At 41.1% G+C, this 9,723-nt stretch overlaps 1 protein-coding gene across 2 annotated transcripts; it reads left to right on the top strand.

Moving 5' to 3' along the window:
- The first annotated feature begins 1,354 nt into the window (after window positions 1–1,354).
- LOC122189614 (C-C chemokine receptor type 5-like) lies at window positions 1,355–6,661 on the top strand. Of its 2 annotated transcripts, XM_042888921.1 has the most exons (3): window positions 1,355–1,426; window positions 4,670–4,868; window positions 5,147–6,661. In XM_042888921.1, exon 3 carries the CDS (start codon window positions 5,158–5,160, stop codon window positions 6,223–6,225), a length of 1,068 nt encoding a protein of 355 aa, XP_042744855.1. In that variant the 5' UTR covers window positions 1,355–1,426; window positions 4,670–4,868; window positions 5,147–5,157; the 3' UTR covers window positions 6,226–6,661. The 2 variants fall into 2 exon arrangements, with proteins under 2 accessions (XP_042744855.1, XP_042744856.1); XM_042888922.1 differs by lacking the exon at window positions 4,670–4,868 and having other exon boundaries at window positions 1,393–1,426.
- The last annotated feature ends 3,062 nt before the right edge of the window (window positions 6,662–9,723 follow it).

Genomic DNA, 9,723 nt, shown 5'->3' on the forward strand with positions numbered 1-9,723 from the left:
AGGGTCGAAGCTTTTCTGCACTTTTTCTGTATTTACAGCAAAATCTACACACCCCTTTCCAGATCAACAGGAAACATTTATGTCTCTCAGTCACTACGGAAATTATCCTTCCTAATGTCTTGCTTAGACACGCTTTCTGCTACTGCTCACAGCTCTCTGAGTTTCTTTTGTAATCACTGCAACATCAGTGGCCAGGTTATCACTACTTAAAATCCACATAGATTTTCTAGGAAAAAAGCCCCATGCAAAATCCAGATTGTAGCAAAATCCAGTCTTATAGTCTTTCAGAAATACTGCAGGAAGCCACACAGCAGTCTCAGAGAGAATAGGCAACAGCTGCTGCTAAAAGTTGTAGGAAAAATGTATACTTTGCTCTAAAAACTTAAACAGACTCTCCAGGAAGCCATTGAGTGACCATATTAATCATCAGTCCTCATTTTTAGTGATTACCTACACAGTTATTGAAGTTGGTGTGGAAAGATGTTGATAGTACAAATGTTTCAAAAAAATACGTATGACATATATTTGAACCATGCTCTGTTCCATTTCTTTCTTTCTGTTGCTTTCAATCCTGCAATGCCACCACATCAAAAAGGGAATGAGCTGCAGGCTTCTGCCCACTTCTGATCTTGTGGTTGCAAGATCATTACAAATGACTTGCCAAAATTACAAGAGATGTTCAGGTAGAGGTCTGCATCCCACAGTACAGCATGGTGCACAGTGCTTGAGCTGGTCTCCTGCTGGAAGGAAGGCAGCTCTATCATCATCATCACTACATCTACTCATCATCACTACTTCGGACTGACCTATGCAGCTCCAGCAGGTCTCCGTGTGAACACAGGCATGCTGCTTCCAGGACCCAAGCTTGTCTCTCTTCACAAGACTTGTAAGAGGCACGTGTGATGCTAACATAACATTTATGGTATAAATGTCTTTAATTTTGCCTACCAGATCTTCTTCCCTAGTGATCATATGTAAGTCAGTAAAAGACAACATACATGAAGAATACCTTGGTGGGTTTTTTCAACAGACCTTTTTGTGATCTGAGTTTAATTTTAAAATTACACATGCTAAATGCCAGGTATTTCATACCACTTTCTATTACATAGCAGAGGTGTATTTACCTACAGACACTATCTTGAGAGCATGGTTTTCCTGAATGAAGCCACCTTGTCTTTACCTGGTAGAGATGCACTAGATCAGATACTGAATTTCAGCTGGTGCAGGAGGAGACGCCCCCTTCATCCTAACACAGCTTAACACTGCTCATTTTCTGAAAAGAAGAACTGTGCCCTTGATTCTTGTAATATTTTGCAATAGATCACACAGGAAGTTCTATTTCCTATTTTCAGAGATAGGGTTTAACTATATGCTTGTTCACAAAGAAGACGACGACACAGTCTGATAAAACAAGCTTGATAAACCTGTGAGTAGCTCATTTTTTTAATTTGTGTGTATAGAGAGATAAATATTTGTTGAGTGGGGAAATAGATGTACCTAATGACAGTGGGAGCAGAACTGCCATTTAAGCAGACACATTGTCTTTAATAAAAATTAGGTCTTGTAACCAGCTTATAGCTCAGGATAAGGTTAATGTGACAGCAGAGAATTGAAGTGGACAAATAGTAGAGAAAATTGTAATATTTTTTTGTAATTTAAACTTAATTGGTTTTCAACTGTCCTGGGAGGTCTATAGCTTGCAAATAGATTCCTCTAAGGATATAAACTGATGAGACATCAAATCCTTTTCATTTTTTCTAGCCTTCTGAAATCTTAGCCACGTCTTATTCTATCAGATACATATGGATGTATCATCACTATCTCATCACAGTCTGGTTTGTTTTCTTTATGTTATTCAAGTATTTAACTTGCTAAAGGTGCTTTTATTATCATGTTATAAAAGATCCTTTGGGATTACCTCTTCTTTGGGTTGGTCTCTGAAAGTCTGTACTCCCTGTCTCAACTGTAGATGCCAGTTTAATGGCCAGTCATGATCTAGCTTGCAATTTCCCTTTAATGAGGTTTTACATGAATGAAGTTCATCAGTATCTTGCTGGAATTGTACTATTCATGCTTCTGCTTTGATAAATGAGACTTGGTCCAAAAAAAAAAAAAAAAAAAAAAAAAATTTTTTTTTTTTTCCCCTTTTCGGTATATTAAGTATGTAGCTGATAGCAGCAATTGCTTTTATGGGAGAATTCCACTGTCATTTGCCAGGAAGAGTTGGCACCACCTGGGCAGTGGTCTTGAACTTCTCTGTGGGGTGACCCTTAAGGCAGTAATATGGGGAGGGCAGGATGACCACGACCTTTGTTGGGAATCTCATCCACTCCAGGCTACTTTTTCATACTCCAGTTCATCCTCAGAATGGTTGTGAGCACTCACAGAGAATTGAGCCTGTTTTCTTTCCAGCATGATTGTACCTTTTCCTTGAATGTTCTTCAGGAATAGAAAAATAAATCAAGTGTCAAGCAAGCAGTTCCAAAAAGAAGATGTTTCTAATGCTCAGCTGTTATAAAAGAGGAAGAACTTTCCAAAGCAGGGTTTAATTTTGGAAGGGACTGTCTTTCTCCAGACATATCCTGGAAAGAAATTCTGTGGTTTGCATCACAGAAAATCATGCATTCATATCAGCTCAGAGGTTTTAGTTTGTACTTCTATCTTTTCCTTCGGCTTTTCTGGTAACTCAAGAGAAGTATGAACAAATGCTTGCTTGCCAAGGTGTCTTTGGCCAACACACGTACTTCTCTGTAGTTTTGCCAGTCCAGAAACTCCTTCCAGAAAGACCAAGACAATGTTAAATCAATAAAGCTGCTATCAGAGGACACTGGCCACATCTCTCACAGTGCCTGCTATATGGATGTAGCTGTTATTTATTTAGATTCCAGGTTTTTTCTCTATGCTACACTTTAATTCTCTCTCATTGTAAAGTGCACTAGATACTGCTGACACACTTTTAAGCTGACTAAAATTCATTGATTAGTTTTTCTTTCTTTGTGACAAACTTGTGAAAAGGAGAGGAGCAAAGGCAGGGCAAGTATTGTTCTGTAACCCTTTTATATATTTGAAAGGAGAAATAGTCTTCAGCCCTAAAAAAGGCAAAGAAAACTTTGTGGGTCATTCAGTTTGAATGACCCACTCATTCAGATGAGCGGTTCCATTCACATGCAGGTGCTGCTGTAACTTGTAGTTATTGAACACTGTGATTTCCATGAAGAAATTCTGTGCAAACCCCACTCAGGGCTCAGCTCAGTGTACTGTGATATGTGCCATCCCTGACTGAGTCAATGCAACAGGCCAGGGACTTTCTGAGCTTGAATTACCTCAGCATGGAAGTCTGTGGAAAAGTCTGCTAGCCATACCAGCACTTAGACATTCCTATAGCTACAAGTGGTAGTGTATTCATAATAGCTAGTACTCAAGAGCTAGCAAGGATACTCTTAAAGCAGCACAAATGCTGAAGTGCAGAAGACATGATTTAAAGAAGCAGACTGGAGGGCAGCCTCATTGCCACTAACCACTGACAAGATTTTGACTTGCAGAGCTTCTTCAGCTCAACTTAGTCTTGCAGAACTCAAGTGCAGAAACAAAAGCGATGGCTTTCAGAGTGTGGTTTCTGCAAAAGACATCTGCAGTGAGAGAGGACAGAGCTTCCCATTGAAAAAGAAATGCACAGCAGGGTTCAAAACAGGAAAGGAGTGATGATTGCTGAGTTATCTGAGTGGTCACACAGCAAGCTGGGGCAGACACAGTGTCTGAAGCTTTTTGTGTTGTGAGCAGTCTGCTGCCTTGACGAGAGAGCAGCAATCATTCTGCCACAACAATGCAATGCTTCGTAAAAGCAATCATCAGGATCCAGGATGATGATACAGGAAAAAAGCAGCAGCCATTTCTCCCAACAAGTAGCTCTATTTCAGTGGCTACCTAAAGAATCAATTTCCCTCCCCCACAAATTGATTGGGAAGCACATTTGGTTCCACTAATGGCTGTCTTCATAAAATCCTCTTCCCTGCTTCTCACAGATATGCAGATATTCTGTGGACTTCTCTAGGGGCCTGTGCAAAAATATATCTTCTTAATTTCTGAGGGACAAAATTACACAAAGCTATGCTTCTGCATCTGGGTCTGGATCTAGGTGACTCTTGGTCCTACCAGGCATTTGGGACAGGAGGAGGTTTTGGTGTCAAGAAAGGAAAGGATTGATGGCACCCACTTCTCAAGCCTTTCCCTGCTGGCACTGTAGCAGAAGTCTCCCAGGGTATCACATGGCCCTGCACTGCTACTTCCCCGTGAGATGGTGGTGCTCCTGGCCAGGCAAGCCCAGCTCCTTCCACAGCTCTCCAATCAGAATCAGAGGGACAGTGTATTGGGGCAACAGACACAGTTCTCATATTATGGTCATGCAACTGTGAAGCTGCTACATTACAGATTGTTCATCAAAATTGTGATTTCAATAAAATAAAAACTGAAATCAAACTTATCATTTAAGCAAGGGTGCTATTTCTGTAAAAGCTGGAGTAGAAGCTTAAAACAAATTCTAGGAGAAATAAAATAACACTTTTTTTCTTAACAGTGTTTTTGTAAGTCATGCTGACAGCAAATGAAACCCTTTATGCCATTTGGACAGGTGTTTGCCTACCTGTTCTTTCCATTGCAATTATCCCTGCAGGTCATCAGCTGAACGTGTCCAGCACAGCACTCACAAGACAGGGCTGCACACAGCTTTTATTCCAGAGTTACCTAAGGCCAGCCATTTCCATGGCCCCTGCCTGACCCAGACTCTGAAGAGGACACAGCCTTTGCCATTGGAACCCAGACCAACGCTACTGACTTGCTGCTCGCCAGCAGCCATTACAGCACGTGAGCAGGTGGGTGCAGTCAGTCATTCTACATTGGGTCATTTCTACACCACCAGAGATGGTCCCTAGCGGCACTGAGGCTCCCGTGAAGCCACAAACTGCACTTATGTTCTACTCATGACAGAGTGACTTTGCAGTCACTGCAGTCTTCATGCTGCCAGACCCCCCTGGGTGAGGGCTGCAGCGCACGTTGGCACAATGAGGCTAGGCCCCATCGCTGTGTTTCATTCCCCTCCCTGCCAAGCCTAGAGTTCCCTGCAGCTGACCACTCTTCTCTTCCTTTGCAGATCAGCACACAATGGAAAACTATACCATTGATTTGGGTTACATGCCAACAACAACATTTGACTACGGTGATACAGCACCATGCATGGGAACAGAGGAAAAGCACTTTGCAGCAAATTTTCTGCCACCGCTTTACTCATTGGTGGTGATATTTGGCTTCATAGGCAACATTCTTGTTATCCTTATCCTGGTAAAATACAAGAAGTTGAAGAGTATGACTGACATCTACCTGCTCAATCTGGCCATTTCTGATTTGCTGTTTGTATTTTCTCTTCCTTTTTGGGCTTATTATGCTGCTCACGACTGGATTTTTGGAGAAGCGCTGTGCCGGATCCTCTCAGGCATTTACCTCCTTGGCTTCTACAGCGGCATCTTTTTCATAATCCTGCTGACCATAGACAGGTATCTGGCCATAGTTCACGCAGTGTTTGCTTTAAAAGCTAGGACAGTTACCTACGGCATCCTCACCAGCATTGTCACGTGGGCTGTTGCTCTTTTTGCCTCTGTTCCTGGGATAGTATTTCACAAAACTCAACAGGAGAATACACAGTATACATGCAGTGCTCATTATCCTCCAGATAGCCTAATAAATTGGAAGCACTCCTACATTTTAAAGATGAACATTCTTGGGCTTATCATTCCAATGATCATTATGATTTTCTGTTACTCTCAAATTTTAAAAACATTATTGAGATGCAGGAATGAGAAAAAACAGAAGGCGGTTCGACTTATTTTTGTCATCATGATTTTTTATTTCATCTTCTGGACACCGTTCCATGTTGCTTCTTTTGTGCACACATTTCAAACTTCTTTTTTTTCTCCAGATTGTGATAGCCAAACCAGGCTGGACGAAACAATTCAAGTAACAGAAACAATTTCAATGATCCACTGCTGTATCAATCCTGTGATCTATGCATTCGTTGGAGAAAAATTTAGGAAATATCTTCATACATTTTTCCGTAAGCATGTTGCAGCTCACCTGTGCAAAAAGTGTCCATCTCTTTATCGTGAAAAATTAGAAAGAGTTAGTTCCACATTTACAGCATCAACTGCCGAGCACGACATCTCTACTGGATTGTAAAAATAATTCTAGAGTCTAGCTAGTGAATGCTGCATCTCTTTGCCTGACGAAGTGGACGACATTGTAGAAGATCTTTATGCCAATTCTTGGGGTTAGTTGCCTGGATCACACTATTTTTTGATGTTAATCTAAGAGAAACAACCATTTCCCATTAACTGTTAGTATCATAGCTTGATCACAGAATGACTTGTTTGATTTTGATGGCAGACCCATATTCTGTCCGATGAACAAATATTCATGGCTTTTACTAGGGAAGAATATAAAATAGATGAAGGAGCAATAAGTAATATCACAAGATCTATTCACAGCCACATGAACAATGTAAGACTGGGAGGAGGCTTTGAGGATTGATGTACCTGTTCAGTATACAGCATGAATGGAACACCCAGAATCCTGACTGCATTTGGAAATAAAAGTATTCTTTCTGAAACAGTCAGCCATTTGTAGTGGGAAGCTTTCAGTATTCTTCATTTTACTCCTCTTTCCCTTATTTTTTCTACATGAATAAGAGGCATTTCCATTAAAAGGATAAGGATGAAAGATACCAAGACAACTTCTCTTCACTAATGAGAGAGGTGACTGAACTCTATCTTACGTGGTCACTTAAATCAAGGATTTATCTGTAAGGTACTTGTTTCTAAACATAATCCTTTTTACTATAGGCTAAGTTACAGTATGTTTATTTTAGGTATTTAATCTTATGCCAATCATATCATTGTTTGACTGCTAACATTTTCCAAGGTGAGCTTTTAATGGACAAGATTGTCATTTTTGTGGGTGCAATTTTACAAGTAACTGCAAGCCTAGTAAGTGTATAAGAAGTCAGTGTTGTACCCCCAAACAACCATGAACTTGTTTCTGACAACTTCGATCCCTTCCAGAGAAATAGCACTTAGACAGTAAAAGCAGAGATCTGCAAGGACAGAATTAAAGTTATCTTACTTCATCTAGCTACGATGCATGATTACATATGAAAATACGTAATCCTTCAGAGGATTTTGGAGAGCATGAGCATAGTACTGAGTGGAGGCCTCTCTCACATGTGTAGAGGGAGACATTCTACAGCAGATGCAGAAAGTGTGTCAAAATAGGCTCCTGCATGCTAAAAATGTGCTCTGGACTTACACAGTAAATCTGCTGTTTGGGACAGACTTCTGGGAAGACAGCAGCCTTGGAAGCACAGGAGCAGCTATCTGTAGAGATGTAACCGCCTTGCCATTTCAGGAGAACGATGCCCTGTTGACACGATCAGGACTGCATGCTTTTTGAGGACTAGTGACCATTACCCTAGTGCTGTAATGGCAACACTTTTATGCCAAGCCACACATTTATGCCATTGTTGAGAATTTTTCAGTAAATAAAAAGGGGCATCCTAGGATGTGATATGAACTTTAAACTGTTGCTTTATACCGTAAGGAAGTGCAGTTAAACACTCCTTACACAGGCAAACAGTGCTGCTTTTTTCCCATTTCCTTCAAGGGGCACCATTCAAGCATGCAAAGTTTTAGTCTCAGAAATCTGTAAAGCCAGCTTCAAGTAACCTGCTGGCAATGTCAGAATGGAAGAGGGGATTGCACACCTCTTAACATTGCACATGTGACTTAGATGCGTACATTAACAGCAAATCTCATCAAGGTCCTTCAGTGCCAGTGGAAAAAAAGAGATGCCTGAGTCAGAAGCAGACATGATTTGAAAGACCTCTGGGGAAGATTACTTGTCTGACTGCAAAAAGAACCCAGAAATCAGCTTCTTAATTCAGGGATCAGATGCCCTTGTTGCAGTGGTGTGAATACTCTTCCCTCTTCAGCCTTATTACCTCAAGGCACCACTTCTATTAGCTGTTAGCTGGTCTCCTGCCAGCTACTACATTCTGGCTGCTCCCTTGTGAGGTTAACAGCCACAGGTATACAAAAGGAAAGACCAAAAACTATGCTCACAGTAAATAACACTTTTCCTTTACTTTGTATTTTCTACTGCACAAAAGTAAAAGCCCCTTTTTAATGTTAAAGTATAAATTAGATGAGTGTGATACAAATCCTGCTGTAACTGCGGTACTTCTACTGCTGTGCTTTAAATTCTTGTTTTGTGGAAATTATGCTTCTTCCTATTTTAGTGTTAATGCAGCAAAAGTAATAAACTATGTCTGAGAAATGATGTGTATTCTGTAGCCCGTGGTCTCCTTGTGAGGAAAAGAGCATCAGCTCTGCTCTCAGAACAGAGGTAGCAAAAAGCTGCTATGATAGACTTCAACACTTGCAGTACTGCACTCTGAACTGAAGCAAACCAAATCAAGCAAGAAGAAAACTCTCTGCACTGTTCAGGAACTACTGCAGCTGGCATGATTTTATCTACCAGGAAGCTTGAGAAGAGCCTGTTACACTCAGCTTTGAGAGAAATTTAGGGGCACAGATTTTAGATGGGTGAGATTTGTCAGGTAGGAAAAGGAGGGCTGTGTCATAAACAGGAAAAGAGGAGGAATAAGGAAGGCAAATAAAAAAATGGCTCTTCATTGGTATCAGAATAAATACAAGCTTCTCTACAGAGTTTCTGCAGCTACTTATAGTCTCCTTGCACTGTATAGAGTAATCCTAGAAAAGAAGTGTGCCTGTCTTTCTTGAACTTGGCTTGAGGAGCACAGATCTGGACACAATACTTCAGATGTGACCTCACCAGGGCAGAATAGGAGAGGAGGAACCTCCCTGCTGGCCGCGCTCTTTTTAATGCACCCCAGGGTACCATTGGCCTTCTGGGCCCAGAGGGCACACTGCTGGCTCATCGTCAACCTGCTGACCACCAGGACACTCAGGTCCATCTCTGCAGAGCTCCTTTCCAGCAGGTCAGCCCCTAACCTGTACTGATGCAGTTCTTACAAGACTGCATCTGCTGTATATTGTACATAGCACGCTTATGAAAGAACATCCATGTGTCTTCAACAAATATGTAAGCACAACGCCAAAACCAATCCATCGGATTAGTTAACGGACACAGCCCAACTTCTCAGTCAGGAGCTGCTGCCACCACTTGTTCAAAAGCACACAGGAAGGAACAGCCAGCACAGAAGAAGACAACTATGTTGTCAGGCCCCTGGCAGACATCCTAAATGGCAAAAGGAAGTGCAGAAAAAGTGCATATATGGTATCAGTGAGTGCTCGACAGTACTCAAACCACCAGAAGTGTTCTTACTGGCACTGGTTGGTCTGTGGTATTTGTATAATGGATAAACATAGAAATAGTGAATCTTCTGATAACCAGTGCATGTGACTGCTCCTGTCAGAAGACTTTCTTATTTCTTAATCCATTTGTAAACTGACACGTACAAATCTTAAGTAAAATAAAGACAAATTGAGTATGAAGGAAGAGAAATAGATGCAAAAGGGAAAACACAGAAGAGTAGTGGCAAAACTTGTGAGAATGTCTTTATTAGTCTTAACAGAGGCTAATAAATACCCAGAGAAACAGAAAGCTCAAAGTACAAACAGATAAATACTTGTAAGCATT

The sequence above is a fragment of the Lagopus leucura genome, unplaced genomic scaffold, assembly GCF_019238085.1.
Source record: "Lagopus leucura isolate 7727_CA_CO unplaced genomic scaffold, USGS_WTPT01 Super-Scaffold_100157, whole genome shotgun sequence".
NCBI lineage: Eukaryota > Metazoa > Chordata > Aves > Galliformes > Phasianidae > Lagopus > Lagopus leucura.

Excerpts from the sequence above, each read along its gene's own strand:
- LOC122189614 (XM_042888921.1), top strand. The coding sequence starts at position 5,158 with ATGGAAAACTATACCATTGATTTGGGTTACATGCCAACAACAACATTT.